The sequence below is a fragment of the Anolis sagrei genome, chromosome 2 (assembly GCF_037176765.1).
Source record: "Anolis sagrei isolate rAnoSag1 chromosome 2, rAnoSag1.mat, whole genome shotgun sequence".
Classification (NCBI taxonomy): Eukaryota; Metazoa; Chordata; class Lepidosauria; order Squamata; family Dactyloidae; genus Anolis; species Anolis sagrei.
The window spans coordinates 220,114,793-220,139,540 of record NC_090022.1 but is presented as its reverse complement, the minus strand read 5'-3'; the positions used below and the strand labels follow the sequence as shown (position 1 = coordinate 220,139,540).

Below are 24,748 nucleotides of genomic sequence, written 5' to 3'. Positions count from 1 at the left end.
AAAACAAGCATAAATACACATATTATAATAATAAGGTATAAAAATACGTTAAAAACAGTCCGCTGATTTAAGTAGTCATCCTAAAAACAGTCCATTATAGTCCATTAAAACATTATCTTTGCCAGCAAGTCAGTCTATTCTGCGAACACTTGATCGCACATCCAGGATTTAAATTTCTTCCGGAAGGTCAGGAGTGATGAAGCAGATTGATCTCATTAGGGAGGGAGTTCCACAGCAAAGGAGCCACCACAAAGAAGGCTCTGTCTCTCGTTCCCACCAAACGAGACTGCGATGGTGGGGGGGCCGAGAGCAGGGCCTCCTCAGACAATCTTAAGTTCCTTTATTGCAAAGTCTGTGTGTTCAGGAGAAACGGTTTCCTGCTATTATTGGCTTTCTCCTGAAATGTGTCCTTGCAACAGAAATGCTGGAGGAGGAATGTAAAAGTGTACATACACTCATTTCATCCAGGAGACAGTGAGGCCAAACAGAGCTGACCAATATGCACCTTGATACATGTTCCCATGTGAGCCTCAGTACATGCACCGCAATGCATGCCCCAAATTTCCCTGCAGCAAGCAAGGATCCTGTGGCATCTGTACAAAGTGTTTTAAGAAGACTTATTAATATCTAAGTTTCAGAAAATGTTGAAAGCCAATGGTATTAATCAAATGAATTACGTTCATCAAGCAATTCAGGGATCATACTGTATGCCAATGAATCAGGCATTACACTCATTCATTACACTGGCCAACACATTACACTGGCCAACACATATTTTGGTGCCTCAAATCATAGAATCATAGAATCATTGAATTAGAAGAGATCTCGTGGGCCATCCAGTCCAATTCCCCTGCCAAGAAGCAGAATAATCGCCTTCAAAGCACCCCCAACAGATGGCCATCCTGCCTCTGTTTAAACGCCTCCAAAGAAGGAGCGTCCACCACACTCCAGGGCAGAGAGTTCCATTGCTGAACAGCTCTCACAGTCAGGAAGTTCTTCCTAATGTTCAGGTGGAATCTCCTTTCCTGCAGTTTGAAGCCATTGTTCCGCATCCTAGTCTCTGGGGCAGCAGAAAAAAAGCTTGCTCTCTCCTCCCTATGGTTTGCCCTCACATATTTATACACAGCCATCATGTCTCCTCTCAGCTTTCTCTTCTGTAAGCTAAACATGCCTAGCTCTTTAAGCCACTCCTCAAAGGGCTTGTTCTCTAGATCCTTGATCTGGACACATTCTAGCTTGTCAACATGTCCTTTCAATGGTGGTGCCCAGAAATGGACACAGTATTCCAGGGCAAAATAGAGGCCTAGCATGATTTCCCTGGATCTAGACACTATACTCCTATTTATGTAGGCCAAAATCCCACTAGCCTTTTTATCTGCCGTATGACATTGTTGGCTCGTGTTTAACTTGTTGTCCTCAAGGACACCAAGATATTTTTCACATGTACTGCTATCAAGCCAGGCGTCCCCCATTCTGTATCTCTGCAATTCATTTTTATGCCTAAGTGGAAAACGGGCCAATCCAAGGAAATTCAACACAGGTGAAAAATACAGGGGGTAAGAAGGAACAAAAGGAAATGCCCTTTTGCAAAGCCTTTGCAAAGCCCTAGGCCTTGAATCTTCCCTTCAAGGGAGGGTCAAAAAGGATGTGAAGATACCAGGTAAGTGAAAATAAAATCAAAATCCAAAGCGAATCACGACACCTTTTCCCCCATGATAACTCTTTCTGGAGTGAATTTCCTTTCCAATTGGTAGATTTTTCTCACTCCCTGTTGTCTTACCCCCCATGTTTGTAACTTGGGGACTGCCTGTATACATGGAGGACCTCTCTAGATCTGTAATCACTAAATCAGGACCCAAAGTGCACTTTGACATACAGAAATGCAAAGCATGCAAAGGAACATCACTGAAAGCTATTTTTAATCTCATTCTTTCCTCCAGATGTCTTTTATTGTCCTCGGAACTTTACTGTGAAATAAATTAGTGTCTCATCTAAAACAAAGATCTCATTTGTGCAATGTTAACATATCTCGAGGAAGTGATGAACTCAAGAGGAAGGGAAGGCCTCTTACACTGTGATCAATATTTATCTTCCTGACACAAGCTGTCATGAAGAGCCTCCTGCTCTCAATACTTACAAGCACAAGATAGCAGCTGTTTCTCCACCCCTTCTCAAAAGTCAGGAAAATGCACGCATTAAACAGTTCTTCTAAAACACTTCAAGATTACACCATTGCTCCTAATATCTATAATCTGCAGACTTAATGCTGAGTAAACAGAAGACAGACGGTGTCTCAGATGAATTCTCTTTTGATACTTTCTGAGCCCAATGTGGTTCAATGGCTAGTGTGCTGGACATTTGCCCAGAAGAATTTAATTCAGTCCTCAGCTCAGCTAACAACTCTGTGTGTGGCACTATAAATGGAAGTAATAATTCAGCCAAAAATAAAGAAGAGCAGGCAAAACATTTGGCATTTTCATGTCCTGATGGTAGCCATCTGCACCAGATTAGAAGGATATTTTGAATCTTGCATGATGCATTTTGTGCTTTAGAACTAGCCTCTAGAAAGATGTTGCTGCTTGTGGATTTTGTTATATTTTGCTGGATGACCAACATGGCTACTCTTGAACGTTTTTTCATGGATATTCATGAAACACCATGTTGAAAACAGCACACTGCTATGTTTTGCAAGATACTGCCACTGAACTGTATTTATTACAAGGAAGTCTTTTATCAAGGACAGATATCAGATATTATTGTAAAAAAAATCACAGTATAATTCTCCTACAGTAAAGTTTTATAAATGTGGGAAAGAAACTGTTCCACTTTCAATGGATTGTTGAAGGCTTTCATGGCCAGAACAACTGGGTTGTTGTGAGTTTTCTGGGCTGCATGGCCATGTTCCACTGACCGCATGGGGAAACTGATGAAGAAACGCAACCTACAAACTATCTACAGAAAATGCAACAAATGCTATGTTCAGCAAAGGACAAGAGGGGTCCTCTCACCTCTGCAGAAGTCTACCGTATACCATGCAGCTATAGACAAGTCTATATAGGGACCACCAAACGCAGCATTGTCCAAACACGAATCTAGGAACATGAAAGGCACTGCAGACTAACTCAATCAGAGAAGTCAGCCATAGCAGAGCACCTGATGAACCAACCTGGACACAGCATATTATTTGAAAACATAGAAATGCTGGACCACTCTAACAACTACCATGACAGGTTACAGAGAAAAGCCATTGAAATCCACAAGCATGTGGACAATTTCAACAGAAAGGAGGAAACCATGAAAAATGAACAAAAACTGGCTAACAGTATTAAACAAACCTCTAAAATCGTATCAGTAAATAAAGAACAACACTAAAAAACAAGGGAATTCCAGACAAGAAACAATCAGGGCCAACTGCTCACCTCCCAACAAAGGATTCCCCCAGGCAGTAAGAAGCCCAACCTTGAAACTGCTAGGGCATTAAATGCTAATCAAGGTGGCCAATTGCAACATTCACACCAACCTCAAACAAACAAGAAATTCCTCAGAGATATAAACCCCATTTTTCTAGTTTCCAACAGACCTCACAACCTCTGAGGATGCCTGCCACAGATGTGGGCGAAACGTCAGGAGAGGATGCTTTTGAAACATGACCATACAACAACCCAGTTCCACTTTTACCTTGTAAGTGTTCCCTGTAACAGAGTATCCAAATAAACAATGCTGGATTTTCTTACATTTTAGCTTACTGTACCTTTTCCTGTTAGCAATATTGTTGTCCTTCTCACATAAATTTACTTTGCTTTCCTGAAGCTGCAAAACTGAAGCTTTGAAGTTTTTCTTCTAGTAAGTGTTGAACTTGAACATCTCCCTTCTTTGAAGGTAGGTAGTAGGCCTGTTTGATCAAGAAAAAAATTTGTTTCTAAAATCGATTCGTAATTGGGGTGTTTTTTTGTTTCGATATTTAAAATATTTACAAAACTTTCCAAAAAAATGTTTTGTTATTTACGAAATTTCGTAAATATTTACAAAACATTTTTTAAACTCCATTTGCCTAGTATTTTAAATATCAATTTTTTTTCTTGATCAAACAGGCCTAGTTTCCAACAGACCTCTGAGGATGCCTGCCATAGATGTGGGCAAAATGTCAGGAGAGAATGCTTCTGGAACATGGTCATACATACAGCCCTGAAAACTCACACAAGCGGCCTCCGCGCGCCATCCGGCTCCGGCTCCTGCGCCCTCCTCCTCCTCCTCCTCCTCGGGTGAGCGCGCGCGAGCCATCCGGATGGCGCGCGGGGGCTCCGGCTTCTGCGCCCTCCTCCTCCTCCTCCCAGCTGTGTTGCAGGAAGTGCTAGGGAGGAGGAGGAGGAGGGCGCAGAAGCCGGATGGCGCGCGGGGGCTCCGGCTTCTGCGCCCTCCTCCTCCTCCTCCCTAGCACTTCCTGCAACACAGCTGGGAGGAGGAGGAGGAGGGCGCAGAAGCCGGAGCCCCCGCGCGCCATCCGGCTTCTGCGCCCTCCTCCTCCTCCTCCCTAGCACTTCCTGCAACACAGCTGGGAGGAGGAGGAGGAGGGCGCAGAAGCCGGATGGCGCGCGGGGGCTCCGGCTTCTGCGCCCTCCTCCTCCTCCTCCCTAGCACTTCCTGCAACACAGCTGGGAGGAGGAGGAGGAGGGCGCAGAAGCCGGATGGCGCGCGGGGGCTCCGGCTTCTGCGCCCTCCTCCTCCTCCTCCCAGCTGTGTTGCAGGAAGTGCTAGGGAGGAGGAGGAGGAGGGCGCAGAAGCCGGATGGCGCGCGGGGGCTCCGGCTTCTGCGCCCTCCTCCTCCTCCTCCCAGCTGTGTTGCAGGAAGTGCTAGGGAGGAGGAGGAGGAGGGCGCAGAAGCCGGATGGCGCGCGGGGGCTCCGGCTTCTGCGCCCTTCTCCTCCTCCTCCCTAGCACTTCCTGCAACACAGCTGGGAGGAGGAGGAGGAGGGCGCAGAAGCCGGATGGCGCGCGGGGGCTCCGGCTTCTGCGCCCTCCTCCTCCTCCTCCCTAGCACTTCCTGCAACACAGCTGGGAGGAGGAGGAGGACGGCGCAGAAGCCGGATGGCGCGCGGGGGCTCCGGCTTCTGCGCCCTCCTCCTCCTCCTCCCTAGCACTTCCTGCAACACAGCTGGGAGGAGGAGGAGGAGGAGGGCGCAGAAGCCGGAGCCCCCGCGCGCCATCCGGCTTCTGCGCCCTCCTCCTCCTCCTCCCTAGCACTTCCTGCAACACAGCTGGGAGGAGGAGGAGGAGGGCGCAGAAGCCGGAGCCCCCGCGCGCCATCCGGCTTCTGCGCCCTCCTCCTCCTCCTCCCTAGCACTTCCTGCAACACAGCTGGGAGGAGGAGGAGGAGGGCGCAGAAGCCGGATGGCGCGCGGGGGCTCCGGCTTCTGCACCCTCCTCCTCCTCCTCCCTAGCACTTCCTGCAACACAGCTGGGAGGAGGAGGAGGAGGGCGCAGAAGCCGGATGGCGCGCGGGGCTCCGGCTTCTGCGCCCTCCTCCTCTTCCTCCCAGCTGTGTTGCAGGAAGTGCTAGGGAGGAGGAGGAGGAGGGCGCAGAAGCCGGATGGCGCGCGGAGGCCGCTTGTGAGCTTGTGAGGAGGAGGAGGGGGGCGCGGTGCACTGCTGGGGTGCTTGGGAGCGCCGGATTGGCTCCCAGGCACCAGCAGCAGCACTCAGTCAGCACAGCAGCCTCCATCCCATTAACGACACGAGCTGAAGCTCGTAAAAAAAATGGGGCTGCTGTTTCGATATTTTTAAACCCTTCCGGGTTTAAAAATATGTTTTGAAATCGCTTCGGATATGGTTAAAATAACGATTTAATTACGAATTAACGAATTAACGAACTAAAACCGACAGGCCTAGTAGGTAGTTCACTAACCTCTTCCTCAAATCCCCAGCCTGCATCTAAGCCAGTTTCAGCCATACTTTTGAAATGGTATTTCTGGAAGTGTGCTGCAATCTACTTTGGCCGGAATTTAGAGAGCTATGTCATCATCCCAAGGAAATATGCTACTTTTTCTTTCTTTAAAATAGAAAATATATCCAAAACTGCATTACAGAGCTGCTTTGGGTACATGCAGGAAAAAGTGGTTTGCTACAAGTGTGTGTGATCCCATTCGAATAACCAAACTCTTTTCAAAACTAGTTGTATTAAAGATTTTATTTCCGTGTCGTGATCCACAGATTAGTTATTACACCTTTTTGTTCACTGGAATATGTCAGTGTTTTTCTAAAATGCACTGTATGTTGCAATGGAAGAACATGGGAAATTCACACAAGACTTATTCAATACAAGTAACTAGATAAAAAACCTCTATAAAAAGAATTGTACTTTCCCAGTTCTAAGATGCATCTCTAAACATCTCTAAAAATGGGGTGCATCTTAGAATCGCAGGTGCTTTTTAGATGTGTGTGTGTGTGTGAAATGAGAGTGCATCTTACAATCAATGGCATCTTAGAATTGAAGAAAGACAGTAGATTCTTAAAGTCTTTTTTTCTTAAAACTATTCGGTCTGGTCTAATGCATTTGCTACACATTGTTTATTTTGTCATTATAATTTATAAAGCCGTGTACCAGATGAAAACAACAAATAGTACAGGTTGCTTTAATACAGTGGTTTCCAACTAGTAGTCCCCAAGAACTAAAATAAGGTCCTCACCCTTACAACATTGCAACGAGAATGACTGGTCTCGAGAAACCCTATTATAGTGCCAAGGCAACAGGGATGTCAGGAGGGGAGAGGCTGACTACCCACAAAAGGCACAACAACAAGCCTCCTAACTGCTGCTTTTCCTCCTCCTCCTTCCCCCTGTGCGAAGCCGTTCCACGTAGAGCCTGGAAACGGGGGCACCTTGTTATCTTTTAGGCCTGTTCCTGGAATTATTTGGGGTACCGATTCAAAAAATTGCATTGGATAGACCACATCCACTCTAGATTATTAAATATGGTTTTCTGTGGACGAGCAGATGGCAACTACTGGATGGACTATGTTCTGTATCAGAATCTAGAGCCGATGTGGTCTATCCAATACAATTTTCTGAATCAGCACCCCAAATAACCAAACCAAATATAAAGCTGACCAAAAATTGATTCCTAACTCTTTTGGTACTAACGTTGGAGAGTGGTCCCCAGTCAAGTAGTCCCTGATCAAGCGGTCCCTGGTCAAAAAACGTGGGGAACCACTGCTTTAATAGGTGCATTGATAATAATTCCCCTAGACTTCAATATAGAAAGTAAAGCAATAAGCATGGTACAGTATGAGTCCTATATCCTGCGGGAAATATATTTATAGTTTCACTTATCTCTGTCTGATGAAGTATGTCCTCTCTGGGCCTTTTCTAGATCCACCAGCATGACTCTGGGGCAGAAATCCATTATTTCAACAGGACTAGCTATTATCTGTAATTTTGTGTTTTTCTGTGTTTTCACGCTAAGTCTGGGAAATGCATACATCATTGATACAGCGGGTCACACTGTATAAAGAAATAGTCACTAAGCATAACCCAAATCTCTAGATAAGATTTCCGCATTATGTCTGCATAATTCTAAATTTGCACAAATACTATATCACATAGCTTGTGATTCTAATATTATACTATATTGGTATATATTAACTTTGCATAATTTTTTCTTGCTTAATTAGAATGACTCTTTTACAGTGTTTTCTATATTTTAAAATTATTAGCATCACTTTTAAACTTATTTCAGAAAGCAAAGTACTATAAAATCTAAGAAAATGACATAAATATGCTGCAATCCTGGATTGCTCCCAGTAATAAAATACCACCTCCAAAAGAATCAAATGAGTCTTTTCCCTACTAATTACTCCTTATATATCCTATTTTAATAATTTCTTCCAAATTATCTCAATATTTGTGAAATTCATTCTTATCTACACTGAAAAAAGGTACTGAAAATACCTTTACAATTAAAAAAATGTTTCATACACATCAGGATCTTTGATAAGAGAACTAGTTTTAATTCAAAACCTTTCATCATGAATTGCGAACATATAACAAAATTTAAGGATACAATGTTTTGTTCAGGTGTCATTCATGCCTAAAAAGTAGTTTTATAATGAAACACAAATATTAAAATGTCATTTTTAAGGGGATATTTTATCTCCCATTTTATTTAAAGTTCTACACCCTGCTTTAACATTCCACTATTCCCCCTTTAAACGTTTCTGAACATCTGCTGCCATTTTTGTGATTTATTAAGTCTAACTGTAGTATTAATTTAACGGTTGGCAAAGAAGGTAAGTTGGATGTTTAACCAATTTTCAAGGCAGCAGACTTCCTGTCTAAGAGGCTAGCAGTAGAGACCGGCTGGGAGAGAAAGGAAGTGACAGCCCATGACACTGCATTGGTTGAAAATGTACTCTGATTGTGTCCACCATCCATGACAGCCAAAGCCTGTTACATTATTTTGACATCAGTTCATGCCTTGAAAAATCTCTGCCTCCTAGAAGACTGACTCTTACAGAAGGTCGCCTCACCCCATTGCTTGGTAGAGGTCATCTTAGGAGAATAAAATAACTACACTGTGATTGGAGTTACAAATAGGCCATAAATTCTTTGTTCCAAAAATTTGGCATTAAGAGGAAAAGGTCATTGAGATGTTGATTCCGATTAGAGTGACCCAACACAGTTCTGGATCTGCTAGGACACTTCTAAATAAATGTAGCTGGAGTTGGTGAGTTCACCAAGTTCACCCCAAACCAGGAATGGTTCCAAACTCAGCTAATTTGGATTGTGTCTTGGTACCCAACTTGTGGTAGTTGGAAAATCTAGACAAGCCAAGTTAACATCAACACTCCACTTAAACATTCTTAAGTCTTGGAATTGCAGGATCTTTATATGGGAGAACTAGTAGGCTCTATAACATCATTTAGGACAATACAGGCAGTCCCCAAGTTATGAACAAGATATGTTCTATAGCAGTGGTTCTCAACCTGTGGGTCAATATTTTTTGCTGGCCTTCAACTCTCAGAAATCCTAACAGCTGGTAAACTGGCTGGGATTTCTGGGAGTTGTGGGCCAAAACACCTGGGGACCCACAGGAAAAACATGGCCATGTCACTGGGCACATGCTTTCATTACATCTTATTGCGTAACATGTATAGGGCATCCTGTATTTATAACATTACATATTTATAACATTACAAGCTTTCTAAGGGTAATATCCTTGAACACTGACATATTTTAAGCCCCTGTTACATAGCTATAAGCATCCTTACATTTATTTTAGCAAATGATCAGCCTGGGACAACAACCTGGAGGTAACATCACAGCTTCTTCTTCATCCATTACAAATGTTTGGTTTCCTACCTACTGGCTGCTAGGAATTGTGGGAGTTTAAGTCCAAAACAACTAGAGGCCCAAAGTTTGCCTATGTCTGCTCTATGGGTTATATTTACAAGTCCTCCATAGGTATGTTCTCAGGTCTCAAAATACGGCAAACAAATTAAGTTTGGCTTGTAACACTTTGCTTCAATTTGGCTCACCTCATAAGGCTGGGGCTTACCCCATTTAGCCCCCAAACTAACCTCTTTGTATGATGTCCAAGTGCTAATTGGGATATTATAAACAGTAGACCTACAAAATAATTTCAACCAGTGTATGAACAATAAAACACTTAGCACTAAGGGGAAACCAAATACAACCCTCTGTTGTTGTGTGCCTTCAAGTCATATCTGACTTAGAGCAACCCTAAGACGACCCTGTCAAGGGGTTTTCTGGGGCTGAGTGCTATGACCTGAAGAAGAACACTGCATGGGTTTTCATGGCTGGGTCAAGAATTGAATCCTGATCTCCAGGGTTATAGTATAGCTTGCAAACCAAGTACAAATGTATTTGGAGAGTTCTGGTAATCTTCAACTGACCACAGTCCAGAGCAAAGAAAACACATGGACAGAAAAATACAATCTGACAACCTCCTGGATTATGCTACATAAATATGCCTCAGGTACAAATAACAGCACAGTGTTTTCTCACTTATCACGGAGGTTCCATTCCAGGACCACCCACAATAAGTGAAAATCCGTGAAGTAGTGACACCATATTAATTTTAACATTTATACATTATTTTATATATTTTATGTATTATTTTCTTACCCGCGCTTCCTTACCTGCCTCCCGGCCCATCCCAAGGGCACCTGCCTGCCTCCCTTCAAAATCCCGCAAAACAGTGAGTCCGATAAAAACGAACCGCGAAGTAGCGAGGGAAGACTGTATTGCTGTTTCCACTTCCAACAATAGGTTGACTAGTCAACATGCCAAATCAGCAAATGACAAGACTATATAGACCACACATGGGCTAACTTCAGCCCTCTAGGTGTTTTGGACTTCAACTCCCACAATTCCTAACTACAGTCTGTTGGGAATTGTGAGAGTTGAAGTACAAAACATCTGGAGGGCCAAAGTTTGCTCATGTATGCTATAGACTCAATTCACCCTTCATAGTATGAGCTGCTTGCCATCTTCCCTGTCTTTCTACATTGGGCAGAAATTGATATAGTCAGCCCTATATATCCACAGATTCAACTATTCAAATATATATTTAAAATGCCAAAAAATAAACCTTGATTCTGCCATTTTATGTAAGGGACACCATTTCAGTATGCCATTATAAATAATGGGACCTGAGAATCCATGGATTTATATAAATAATGTGATTGAGTATCCACTGTACTACACTCAATAAGTGCAAGGTTGGGCTCACAATATTTCCTTTCAATCTCCGGTTGTTGATATTCTGTTTGTACAGCTATTGGCTGCAGCTGCATATGAGAAAACTGCTAGGTTGTCGTGTTAACATGAAAGTGTGCTAACTTACAACCACTCTCCCTTCTTCTGAAAGGTGGGAGGATCTACACTGTAGAATGAATGCAGTTGGACACCACTTCAACTGCCATGATTCAATGCTATGGAATCTGAGAAGTCGTAGTTTGGAGTTGCACAAGCAGCCTTTGGCAGAGAAGACAGAGAGACCAACTTCATCTCCTATGAACCATAGCAGGTAAAATGAGGCCAAACTGAATTGACTCTACAGTATAGAGCAGCGTTTCTCAACCTGGGAGTCAGGGCCACGGAGGGGGTCACGAGGGAGTTTCAGAGGGGTTGCCAAATACCAACATATATTTCTAATGGTCTTAGAAACAAACCACTTTGGCAGAGGAGGCTGAAGATCTCTCTGCCTGTCCTTCTCTTCTTGGACACAGACGGCAAATCTCTCACCTAAAGCTCTCTTCTGCTGTGATTGGCTGGCCTCTCAGTCAAGGGGAGGGCTGTTTCTGAGTCTCCAAGTGTGGAGGGAAGAGCAGCCGTGCTTGGCGCATGGCTGCTGGTGCACATATGTGGGCGAGGGAAAGCGTGTGAGGTTGGAGAGAGGCTCACGCCAGCGAGTCTCTTAAAGGCATGGAGGTTCTGTGTGGGAAGTTTGGCCCAATTCTATCATTGGTGGTGTTCAGAATGCTCTTTTACTGTAGGTGGACTATAAATCCCAGCAACTACAACTTCTAAATGTCAAGGTCTATTTCCCCCAAACTCCACCAGTGTTCACATTTGGGCATATAGAGTATTCATGCCATGTTTGGTCCAGATAAATCATTGAGTCCACATTGCTCTCTGGATGTAGGTGAACTACAACTCCAAAACTCAAGGTCAATGCCCACCAACCCTTCCAGTATGTTCTGTTGGTCATGAGAGTTTTGTGTGCCAAGCTTGGTTCAAGTCTAATATTGATGGAATCCAGAATGCTCTTTGATTGTAGGTTAACTATAAATCCCAGCAAGTACAACTCCCAAATGACAAAATCAATCCACCACCACCCCCAACTCCACCAGTATTCAAATGTGGGTATATCAGGTATTTGTGCCCAATTTGGTCCAGTGAATGAGAATACATCCTGCATATCAGATATCTACATTACGATTCTTGACAGTAGCAAAATGAAGTAGCAACTAAAATAATTTTACGGTTGGGGAGTCACCACAACATGAGCAACGGCATTAAGGGGTCAAGGCATTAGGAAGGTTGAGAAACACTGCTATAGAGGCATCTTGAAACAGCATTTTATGTATCAAAGCCCAAGTGGGAATTGTATAGTAAGAGCTGCCCAAAATTGTAACCTGGACAAAGATCTCTGGATGCTGTGCTCAGTTTACGTGCTGCAGACTTGCAAGCAGGAACATGCAGAGCACTAAATAAACAGTGATGGCCAAGCCACACTCCACTTCCCCCCTCCTCTTTCAGCTCATACCAGTCATCTGAGATTTGGGGATACAAAATGTGAAAACACCAAGGAGATTTTCTTCTGCCAAAAGCAGGTGGCACAGTTACCTTTACCCCTCAGGCCCCTTCCACACAGCTGAATAAAATCCTACATTTTCTGCTTTGAACTGGAATATATGGCAGTGTGGACTCAAATAACCCAGTTCAAAGCAGCTCTGTGATTTTCTGCCTTGATATTCTGGTTTATATGGCTGTGTGGAAGGGCCCTCAGATGTAGCAAGCCAGTTTAAGGGACCCCCAGGTGTTGTATGCTACATTTCCGAGGGAGGAAGGAAGGAAGATGGCAAAACCACCTCTGAGTATTCCTTGCCTAAGAAAACCCTGTGAAATTCATGGGCTCATCATAAATCGACAGATAACTCGGAAGTCACACAAACATACATGGATTTAATTTAAGCCACAAGGCAGCTTTCCACACTTGGCCTTCAACGGATCAATCCAAGGCAAACAATACAAAGGGTAACAACAACAACCTTTTATTTCTATCTCACCACCATCTCCCAGAGGGACTCGGGGCAGCTCACAGAACACTCAAGGTGTGACATGCAAAATACAACAAGCACAAAACAAAACACAGACAATAAACAGTCAACGCAACATCATAAATTCACAGTAAAGGTAAGGGCTTCCCCTGACATTAAGTCTCGTCGTGTCCGACTCTGGGGGGTGGTGCTCATCTCCATTTGTAAGCCGAAGAGCCGGCATTGTCCATAGACACCCCCAAGGTCATGTGGCCGGCATGACTGCATAGAGCGCCGTTACCTTCCTGCCGAAGGTACCCACTGATCTACTCACATTTCCATGTTTTTGGACTGCTAGGTTGGCAGAAGATGGGGCTAACAGCGGGAGCTCACCCCACTCCCCAGATTTGAACCACCAAACTTTTGGTCAGCAAGTTCAACTTGCTTCCCCATGGGGGGGGGGGGGGGGCAAAAAATTCACAGTAAAAACAATAAAACACGGCAATTGCTGTAGATCAAACAACAGTATTCAATCTCAGAATTGTGCTATTAAAGTGCTATTAAAGTATCTAAAGGTCCTTGTATGTATTATTAGACAGTCTAAACATGGTTGAAGGTTTGCTTGTCAGAAAAGCCAGGTCTTGAACTGTGTGAGGAAGGTTTGGAGGGAAATGCTCTGCCTCGCAAAGCCTTGGGCCTTGAATCATCCTTCCAGGAGAAGGCCAAAATGGAGCTGAAGATACCAGGTAAGAAGAAATATAATCAAAGTGTCTATCAAAATCCAAGACAACTAATTGAACACTGTGAAAGCTACCCAGTACATGGCTACCAGCCTCATCCCAGTAGATTCAAATCAAGGAAAAGCTTCATGAGAACTACCACTCCTCTTGGCGTCCCAGCAGCAACAGCAAAGGTATCCCTCTGGGCAGCTAAACCAGGAAATCCCAATTAGATCCCCCCCCCCCCCCCGTGAGGGTCTTCCTCTAGGGCAAACCAAGAATGGGCAACTTGGAAGTCTCTGAACAGACTCAGAAGCGGAGTGGGCAGATCAAAAGACAACCTGGCAAAATGGCACTACATAAAACAATCCCACACCTTGTGTGACTGTGGAGCAGAGCAGACAACTCCGCATCTGTATGCTTGTCCACTAGGCCCTTCCTCATGTACAGAGGAAGAATTGTTGGAGGCTACAGACAATGCCATTGCTGTTACCCGTTTTTCAGTCAAAAGATATTTAGCCACCTGCGCGCCTTCTATTTTTATCGGTTTTATACTAATTTACGCAATGCTTTTGATACGAAATAAATAAGTAAAAATCCAAAACGAATCACGACTATCATAATAACAACAAACCACATAAACTCTGTTCCAGACAACCTCAAGTGAGACTCAGCTGCACTTTCCTTGTCTAGAGAGGTGGGTGTAGAAGAGGTGAATCTACACCAGGTATGGGCAAACTTGGGCCCTCCAGGTGTTTGAGGCTTCAACTCCTATCATTCCTAATAGCTTCAGGTCCCTTCCTTCCCCCCCCCCCCCCGAAGGGGCCTGAAGCTATTAGGAATGATGGGAGTTGAACCTCCAAACACCTGGAGGGCTCAAGTTTACCCATACCTCTTCTACACCATAGAATGAATGCAGTTCATCCCCACGTTCCCATGCATGGCTCAATACTGTGGTTTCCTGGGGAGTTGTAGGGTTGCACAACCGAACTACAATTCCCTGGACCGCACAGCCTTGAGCCAGGGGGCAGTTCAATTGCATTGGCTGCGGAGAGCAAGTGCACGCGTCACGAGCCAAGCAGCAGCAGCATCAGCGCAGGCTGGGTCTACTTCACCGTCAGTGGCGGCGACCTCGGCGCTGCCCTCCTCGCGGGGCTGGAGCTGCAGGCGGAGCGGCGCCTTCTGGTCGGAGCGGGGCGGGCCGCGCAGGAGCTGCTCTTCGCTGAGCAGGAGCAGCCTCACGCTGTACTGCTCGGCAGCCATGGCCCCGCAGGACGAGGAGGAGGAGGAGGAGGAGGAAGGCAGCTCTCGCCGCTAAGCCGCCCCCGAACGCAGGCTGGGCTTCCCCCAAGAGCCCGCTCTCCATCTGAGAGGCGCCTCCGGCCCGGCGCTGGCATTGGCGGCGAAGCTTCCTCTTTCCCGCTTCCTTACTCCTCCTCTCCTCCCTCCCCCTTTCTCTCGACTTGGGCCTTCCCTGTGAAAACCTTTCCAACCACAAGGGATTGGCGGGAGAGCGCACGCACGGATGGAAAGGGGGGGGGGGGAGGGAAGCGCATGCGTTTGTAGAAGCGCGCAGCGACACCTACCGGGGGTCGTAGGAACAACACTCGTCCCCAGCAGTGAAAACTAGTGACATCACTAGGGGTGCATATAATAATAATAATAATAATAATAATAATAATAATAATAATAATAATAATAATAATAATAATAATAATAATAATAATAATGTATTGTCGAAGTCTACAAGTCTACATAGGGACCACCAAACGCAGCACCCAGACACGCATCAAGGAACATGAAAGGCACTGCAGACTACTTCAGCCAGAGAAGTCAGCCATAGCAGAGCACCTGATGAACCAACCTGGACACAGCATATTATTTGAGAACACAGAAGTGCTGGACCACTCTCACAACCACCATGTCAGACTACACAGAGAAGCCATTGAAATCCACAAGCATGTGGACAATTTCAACAGAAAGGAGGAAACCATGAAGATGAACAAAATCTGGCTACCAGTATTAAAAAACTCAAAAATTACAACAGCAAAACAACAGAGGGGAAACAAACAGGCACATAAAATCACTCTCAACAAGAGATTCCCCCAGGTGCTTCCAGGCCATTGAATGCTAATCAAGGTGATCAGCTGAAACATTCACACCTAGCCCCAGCAGACAAAAGTCCTTTGTTTCACCCTGGTTATTCCACAGATATATAAACCCATTTTTCCTACTTCCAACAGACCTCACTACCTCTGAGGATGCTTGCCATAGATGCAGGCAAAACGTCAGGAGAAAAATTGCCTCCAGAATATGGCCATATAGCCCAGAAAAACCTACAACAACCCAATAATAATAATAATAATAATAATAATAAGCAGAAGAAGAAGAAGAAGAAGAAGATGGCGACGACTCTGGCACAAACCATTAAAGGTGGTCTCAGTGGTGATCAGCACACTGGGTGCATTGCCTAAAGACTTTGCCATGCACTTCTTTATTTATTTACTTTATTTGTATACCGCTCTTCTCAGCCCTTAGGCGACTCAGAGCGGTTAACAACACAGTTTCAATATACATAGTACAAAATCATTGGTTATTTAAAGCAATAATAAACAAGTAATTAAACAACAAACATCAATATCAAGATCAATATAACAAATCCATCACGTCTCATCAATAGAATCAGAATCCAGACTCATTATCCTTATACACAATCAGCGCTGACAAAATTACCATCTGCCAGCTGCAAAAGACCACCTTACTGGGATTTGCACGCATTATTCGCCCCCGGTGGTGCAGTGGGTTAAACCCCTGTGCCGGCAGGATTAAAGACCGACAGGTCACAGGTTCGAAACTGGGGAGAGGTGTATGAGCTCCCTCTATCAGCTCCAGCTCCTCATACAGGGACATGAGAGAAGCCTCCCCCAAGGATGATAAAAACATCAAATCATCCGGGCATCCCCTGGGCAACGTCCTTGCAGACTGCCAATTCTCTCACACCAGAAGTGACTTGCAGTTTCTCAAGTTGCTTCCGACGCGACACAAAAAAAAATCACTGATACATCACACAGTCCTAGACACTTGGGAAGTGTCCGATGTGTGATCCAAGTCAATAGCCAGCAGAGTGTCTGCTGTGGACTCATCTTGTTGTGTTTCAAATAATAATAATAATAATAATAATTGCAGAGAAACAACTGGAAAAGCTGACATGATATGGATTTAAAAATCAAACTGCAAAAACACTGGCACGAACCAGTAAAGGTGGTCCTAGTGGTGATTGGCACACTGGGTGCAATGCCTAAAGACCTTGGTCTGCACTTAAACACTATTGGCACTGACAAAATTACCATCTGCCAGCTGCAGAAGGCCATCTTACTGGGATCTGCACGCATTATTCGCCGATACATCACACAGTCCTAGATACTTGGGAAGTGTCTGACGAGTGATCCAATACAACAGCCAGTGGAGTGTCTGCTGTGGAGTCATCTTGTGTTTCAACTAATAATAATAATAATAATAATCAGTCCAGGTGGTCCCAGTGGTCATTGGCACACTGGGTGCCATGCCAAAAGATCTCAGCCGGCATTTGGAAACAATCAACACTGATAAAATCATGATCTGTCAACTGCAAAAGGCCACCTTACTTGGATCTGCACGCATCATTTGAAAATACATCACACAGTCCTAGACGCTTGGGAAGTGTTCGACTTGTGATTTTGTGATATGAAATCCAGCATATAGATCTTGTTTGCTGTGACATACTGTGGCTTTGTATCAGTATAATAATAATAATAATAATAATAATAATAATAATAATAATACTGTTGTCCCAGTGATCGGCACACTGGGTGCAGTGCCTAAAGACCTTGGCCTGCACTTAAACACTATCGGCACTGACAAAATTGCCAGCTGCCAGCTGCAGAAGGCCACCTTACTGGGATCTGCATGCATTATTCACCGATACATCACACAGTCCTAGACACTTGGGAAGTGTCTGACATATGATCCAATATAACAGCCAGCAGAGTGTCTGCTGTGGACCCCTCTTGTGTTTCAAATAATAATAATAATACATCACACATTTGTAATTTTGTGATACAAAATCCAGCATATAGATCTCATTTGCTGTGACATACTGTTTTTGTGTCAGTAAAATGATGATGATGATCATCATCATCGGAACTTGTGCCACAAATACCATGTGCCTGTGACAAATAACAGTAGTAATAATAATAATAACAACACATCTTTATTTATACTTACTTAGGCCTTCCAAGTGCCATGTCTTGGCAGTGGGTACACAAGGGATTGTGGAGCCCTATTCTTCATCCGCATGTTCTCCCGCAGTGAGGACATCGGTTTCCAGGTGGAAAGTGGTTCCAGTCAGGGTTGGCTTGATGCACCTTCCTCTTGGGACATTTCTCCCTTTCACTCTCCATTCCTGCCTCTTCTAATTCCACAGCACTGCTGGCCACAGCTGACCTCCAAATAGAGCGCTCAAGGACCAGGGCTTCCCAGTTCTCGGTGTCTATGCCACAGTTTTAAAAGTTGGCTTTAAGCCCATCTTTAAATTTCTTTTCCTGCCCACCAACATTTCGCTTTCTGTTCTTGAGTTGGGAGTATATTAACTGCTAACAGAACTGCAAAGACTCTGGCACAAGACAGTAAAGGTGGTCCCAGTGGTAATTGGCACACTGGGTGCAGTGCCTTAAGGCTTTGGCCTGCACTTAAAAACAATTGGCACTGACAAAATCACCATCTGTCAGCTGCAAAAGGCCACCCTACTTGGATCTGCATGCATTAATCATTGATACATCACACAGTCCTAGACACTTGGGAAGTGTTCGACATGTGATCAAATACAAAAGTTAGCATAGTGATCTTGTTTGCTGTGTACTAATTTTGTTATGCATCAAATAATAATAATAATAATAATTCTTTATTATCTCCTGCTTTTCTCCCTAACAGAACCCAAAGCGGCTCACAACATAATACAATACAGAGTGCTACTCTTTACATTTTTTAAAAATAAAAGTAACTAATTATGTATCTTAAAAAAATCCACCATCTAGTTATTGCCTTTAAAAAGTTAATAAGCTACTGGCAACACCACTTTGACAAAATATTTTTCCTTAACAAGGAAGAGTATAAAATCAGGTACTTAAATAAAATTGATATCATTCTTAGGAATTTTTTTTACAATTCTGGCAAATATTTGAGCAGTTTAGGTAGAAAGAAGTAAATATCTTGGTAAAAGGAAAATTACCACTTGTGGGTTTTTCTTAGAAAAGTATCAATAGTTATTGTTATATGGAGATTAAAATGCCTACTTTGGACATGTGATTTTTGTTGTTGTTGGTAAAAAATTCTAGTTCTGCAGAGGCCAACCCTGAACTCCTGAAATAATTAGCTTCCCAATGTTCAACTGCAGAATTCGAAGAGGCACGAATGGAGGGCAAAAGGGAGAAACGTGGCAGGTGAAAGCATGTCAAGCCAACCCTACTGGGACTGCCTTCCACTTGGAAACCGATGTCCTCACTGCGAGAGATCCTCGGGGTATGAGGGGTCGCCTAAGTAATTCAACATTTCAGCATCATCCTGAAAAAGATACTTTCATTTTTTTAAAAAAAAACTTGTAACAAATCAGATAAAATGTAAATCACAAGAAAGATTATGGTAAGATTGGTGATGAAATTCCTCAAATGCAAGCATTCTTTTTTAAATTTCAAACTCTCGAATTTTTTCATTTAATTTGGCCAATTTCCATTTCAAATATAAGGAGGGCCTCTCTCCAAGTTTCTTTTAGTGTTTCTCTCTGTTGTATTTAATGTAAATGGTATTGATATCATTGTCCAGGAGGTGTCACTATTTTATTTTGAAATATGTCGTCAAGTATTATTTCAAGTATGAGCAATTTTAAAGCAAAACAAAAACCTGCTCACCAACTATTTCTAGAACTCGATGGTGAGCTTTCAGATTAGAAAGGTCACTGACATTATGAATAATGCTGAAAAATTAAGATGCCAAACAGCCTTAATTAGTGACTACCAATGCAGCATTTTTCCAATAATGAATTTAGATTCTAGTCTTCCCGAGACTGGAATCTAAAAACCATTAGGGAAAAAAATCTAATATAAAATGTGCAGACTACTCGCGTTAATGGCCCCAAGCTACTAAAAAGCTTTTGAAAAGGATATACACATACTGCATTTGTAATCAATGTGAAGGTTTAACAGCTATCTAACAAATACATATGTGGTAATATCAACTTGTATCCTGCATTTTTATGGCAATATGCTATTTTTTAAAAAGGCGCATAATATATTTTAAACAGTTTTCTATTGAGAGATTTATCACCCAAATAAAATACCTTAATGCTGTGTGCCACTTCATTGGTGGAAATTCTGGGGCCACATTCCTTAGGGCAAAGGTAAGAATAGCTATGTCAACGCACCGGGATTGTGGCGCAGCTGGCTGAGTGTCAGCTGCATTAAGATCACTCTGACCAAAAGGTCATGAGTTCGAAGCCAGCCCGGGTTGGAGTGGGTTTCCAACCAATTGTGTATAACCTGTTGTCGACCTTTGCAACCTGAAAGAGTTGCATCTGTCAAGTAGGAAAATAAGGTACCACCTTAAAGTGTGGGGAGGCAAATTGACTGATTTATGCGGCCATAAAGAAGACTCCAGCAAAGCATTCCAGCGGGGAAGCATGTGGGGATGTGGAAGTGCTTCATCAGCATCGCAGATGGATGATTAAAGCGACAGCTCCCCTGGCGGCCAGAAAAAAAAGTTAAAATAGCCTCTGTATATGTCTGTATATGTTTGTATATCAAAAATTGGCATTGAATGTTTGCCATATATGTGTACACTGTAATCTGCCCTGAGTCCCCTGCGGGGTGAGAAGGGCGGAATAAAAAGCTGTAAATAAATAAATAAATAAACGCTATAGAAAGTTTCATGGAGTTGTTTTACTGTCATCCCTGGAATGAGGTGAGTATACACCACTGTTTTGATATAAACACCATATTGGTATTCGATGTGTATAAGAACTGGAAAGGGGGCACTCACAACTTACAATAAGATGGAGATCTTATAAGCTTGTCACCTTCCTACTCATTCTGCAGATAACTTCCTCACACCATGGGTCCCCAGTGTTCTTGTGCCTAGAAACTCCTGGACTGGTAGTTCTGGTTGCAGGGAATCTCATATAATCTTTGTACAGTATGACTCCCATATCAATGGGACTGGTATCTGCTATTTAATTAATACACAGCCAAAGAACAGTGTTTTGTCTAGGTTCTCTGGTGCGATTCTGTGGCATGCTTCTGCCAGAAGTTGACCTAAGAGACTTGCTGGAGGACCTAGAAATAAACCATTAGAGAACCATTATATGGTATGCTTCTACTAGGAGCAGTAAGAATCACTATTATCTGTGTTTCCATAGTAAATCCAAAAATGTATCCCCATGGATATGGGGCTCATGCTATATAAACCTATACATAAGCCCTGTCTTGTTAGGTTCAATGACAAAAGATAAGACACTTTGAAATAATGCTCTATGGCTTGTATATGCCAACAAACATAATTCTATTAAACAGGGTTGTATGTCAGTAATACTCCAAACTACTTGTCTTTCCCATTATCACTTTGACAAGAAAATACCTATCTCATTAGGGAGAGCAGCAATCTACATATGTAAGCATTAAACAAAGGCAGGGCATTTGGAAATAAAAAGACTCCACACAGATCAAATAATGTGGAATTAAGTTTCTATCTTATGCCTGATTGGACATGGCACAGTTCTATCTCTCTACATTGTAGCTTAAGCATGCGAACTGAAAATATGGTTATAATGCTGGGCATATCACAGATACTGTCATAATTTTTGTTATATATATGTTTCTGGAAAGCATACTTAATTATATGAATGGATGTGAAGGAAACCATTTGTGAGGACCTATACCACTTTTGTTATAGGTATTATATTAATCATGATATGAATTACAATGCATCGCTCCCAGATATATAGTAGTTGTCATAATCCCAGAAGTAGGACAAATCTCATGCTTGAAAATGCGAGTTTATTTACATTTTTATTTAGGAGGTTAAAGAACAGAACGGTAATTACATTATTGCAACTTTATTCAAGAATGCCAAGGATTACGATGGTTGCTACACATTTTACTTCTTCAGGAACTAAGCACAGCTTACCTTATGTCACGGGAATTGAGTTATTTTGATCTCAACATACTTGAACCAGTAGAATTAGGACAAAAAAAAAAGGAACAGACCAATATTATGAATCAATAGGTGGTCTTAAACCAGTAGCTATTCCAATAATGCTGTCATGACTAGGGTTATACAATATGTAATAAATGTTTAGAAAGTTGGTGAAGGGCTTCAAATGGGTTCGCAATAGAGTAAACATACCATTTCAATTCAGTACATGTTTACCTGGGAGTAAGTTTCACTGAAAATAATGGGAAAGTATGTATCTATGCTGTTTTCTCTTTGTTACCATTTTAAGAATGAAACCAAATCAGTCTTATACTTTGGATAACCTTTCATGATTTTAGAAATTAGTACATTAGATATTCCTAAATTTTATATTTTTAAAACTAGAATATGAATTGTGTGATGAACAGATTCTTCACTTCTACTGTGGTTCTGTTCAGTATATTCACATGCCTATTTTATGGTATGTATGCAAGAGAAAAGACAAAGATGGAAGACTTCAGCTTGTGATAACTTTGAGGTCCAACCACTGGAGCCAGATATAAAATCGTGGCTAGAAGACAACAACATGCCCTTGAAATTGAGGGACAAGGGTGCTTCTGATCATAACTCACTTCAATAGAATAAAAAATGGGATTCAGAAATGCTTGGTGATGCACTGGACATCATTCAGAAAATTAATCAGTAGATATTACTATAACTTCTGCCCAATCATATGCTAGGGAGAACTGATGCATTAATCACTCTACTAGGTGATTAATGCTATGAAGGTGTTATTTTTAAGATTTTTTTGTCATTTTAAACAGTTTGAATTTATAGTCCACTAATAAGATAAGTATTTTATCTGTCACTTATAACAGTGAGTAATGCATATACGTATACATATACAGGATATGGAAGATTGCTCAGCTATTTTACTCTTGCTCTTTAAAGTTATTTTGCCATAATCATTTTAGATTTCTTATAGCACTTACTGAAATATCCCTGCGGAACATATTCCAATTTATTCTCAATGTGATGGAAATACATTGCTATTTATTTATTGTGTCAGAAGTGAATTGAGAATACAGTTATGTTGTATAGAAAAACCACAAAGAAAGTTTCAAACTTGGCATTATACTACATATCCTTTGACCAGAAGCTGGCCACTTGGGAGTGCCTCTGGTGTTGTTGTAAGAAGGACCTCCATTGTGCATATGGCAGGGCTCAGACTGCATTGTAGTAGGTGGTCTGTGGTTTGCTTTTCTACACACTCACATGTAACGGACTCCACTTTGTAGCCCCATTTCTTAAGATTAGCTCTGCATCTCGTGGTGCCAGAGTGCAAAATGTTCAGAGCCACCCAGTCTTCTGTGTGCCCAGGAAGGAGCATCTCATCCGGTCTCAGCCACTGATTGAGGTTCTGGGTTTTAGCTTGCCACTTTTGGACTCTCAGTTGCTGAAGTGTTTCTGCAAGTATCTCTGTAGATCTTAGGAAGCTATTTCTTGATTTAAAATACATGGGTAATATCCAATGGTGCTTTTTCTGTAGCGAAATGCACATGGCTAGCATTAATTCTTATTTCTTCTAGTTTCATGTGCCCCCAGCCTGCTCTTGAGGGGAGATACTCTGAAGCAGAAATAAAGACCATACAATGAGGTACAGAGAAGCAGAAGTCTCCATGAGAAAGCAAAAGTTTGGTTGTATGGTTGGTCATAGCCCATCGTCCCTAAGAATACATCCACAAGAATGAACTAACGTTATCAGCATTAAGCCTTAGTTGGTAGTACAAATAAGACATACTTTGAACATACATTAGGATGTTTTGAGCTCAAGTCATCTGAACATCAACATTCACCTCACAACCATACATGCCCATTTAAAAATTCAAAGGAATTCACTGACACTTTCCCAATTATAGCATTGTGCTTTAAAGAGACTCATCTGATAGTTACTCAAACAAAAGTCATGCTGGTTTCTAAAGAAAATCATCCAGTCAGTCCACCACATTTAATTGGGACCTAAATTTAAATTTTGAAATTTTATATCTAATTTTTGGATTGGTCTGCATGCATCGGTAACAATTTTAGACAAATAATGTATCTAATAATATGATCTGCATTATCTCCAGTGATGTTAAAAAGTAGCATTTTATTGGCAGTTTTATACCTAACCCAGGAAGCTACCAAATAACTTTTTAAATATTGCAAATGTAAACAATAAAGATATGGATAAGTGCCACAAACAGACCCTACCAGCTCTTTAGCACAGCTGAGCAGCTAATATTGTTGATACACAATGTATAAGGGGAAGAAATTACTGTATTTCAATTCTAAGACTCACTTTTGGTATCAAAAATCTCAAAACCAATAACAGCCAATCCATTCAGTGATACTAACGAAAAAGTTACAATGAAGTGAGCAAGCTTTCCAGTTCTCAAATTAAGTTTCAAAAAGATATGCTATGATGGCATTTCCTTTGAAAAATATAAGCTTGCCTAGGAGCTGCTGGCTTTTAAACTATTTCTAACTGTAATGTCTTTTTCCCATTTGCACTTTTTGTTTATGGACCTTAATGACTGTACGTTTTTTTCTTTAGCTGAAATCTGCCATGAACTTCATTTTTCCAGGAAGATGCGTCAGAGAACTGTTTAGTAGATTGTTTCATTCTTCTGCAGAGAAAAAGTCTTTGTGTTAACATAAAAAGCTTATCAAAAATGGAAAATGCCTCTTCCACACTGACACACATTAAATTGTAGACAGGACTGTAACTCAAAATTACACTGGTTTATTTTATCACTGCTTGTATAAAAAATAGAAAAAGTTAAAAAATGACACAAGAAACATTTAGCTACATCATAAGACCTATGGTTCTTAGACTGATTGCTCTTCAAATGATTAATTTTAAAATCAATTCAGAAAACACTAGAGTGTCAATGCCGATTCTCTAAATAAGGAGAAATCCTATACACTTACCTGGAAGTAAGCTCCACTGAACACAGCAACACATACTTCTGGGTAAAACTGAATGGTCAC

At 42.2% G+C, this 24,748-nt stretch overlaps 1 protein-coding gene across 2 annotated transcripts in view; it reads right to left on the bottom strand.

Moving 5' to 3' along the window:
* The window catches only part of LOC132767385 (histone-arginine methyltransferase CARM1-like), a 74,460-nt gene extending 59,438 nt beyond the window's left edge, over positions 1-15,022 (bottom strand). For both annotated transcript variants that reach the window (XM_060762269.2, XM_060762270.2), the window contains exon 1: positions 14,614-15,022. In XM_060762269.2, the coding sequence (XP_060618252.2) occupies positions 14,614-14,761 (148 nt within the window). In that variant the 5' untranslated portion in view covers positions 14,762-15,022. The remainder of the gene's footprint in view (positions 1-14,613) is intronic.
* Positions 15,023-24,748: the final 9,726 nt, after the last annotated feature.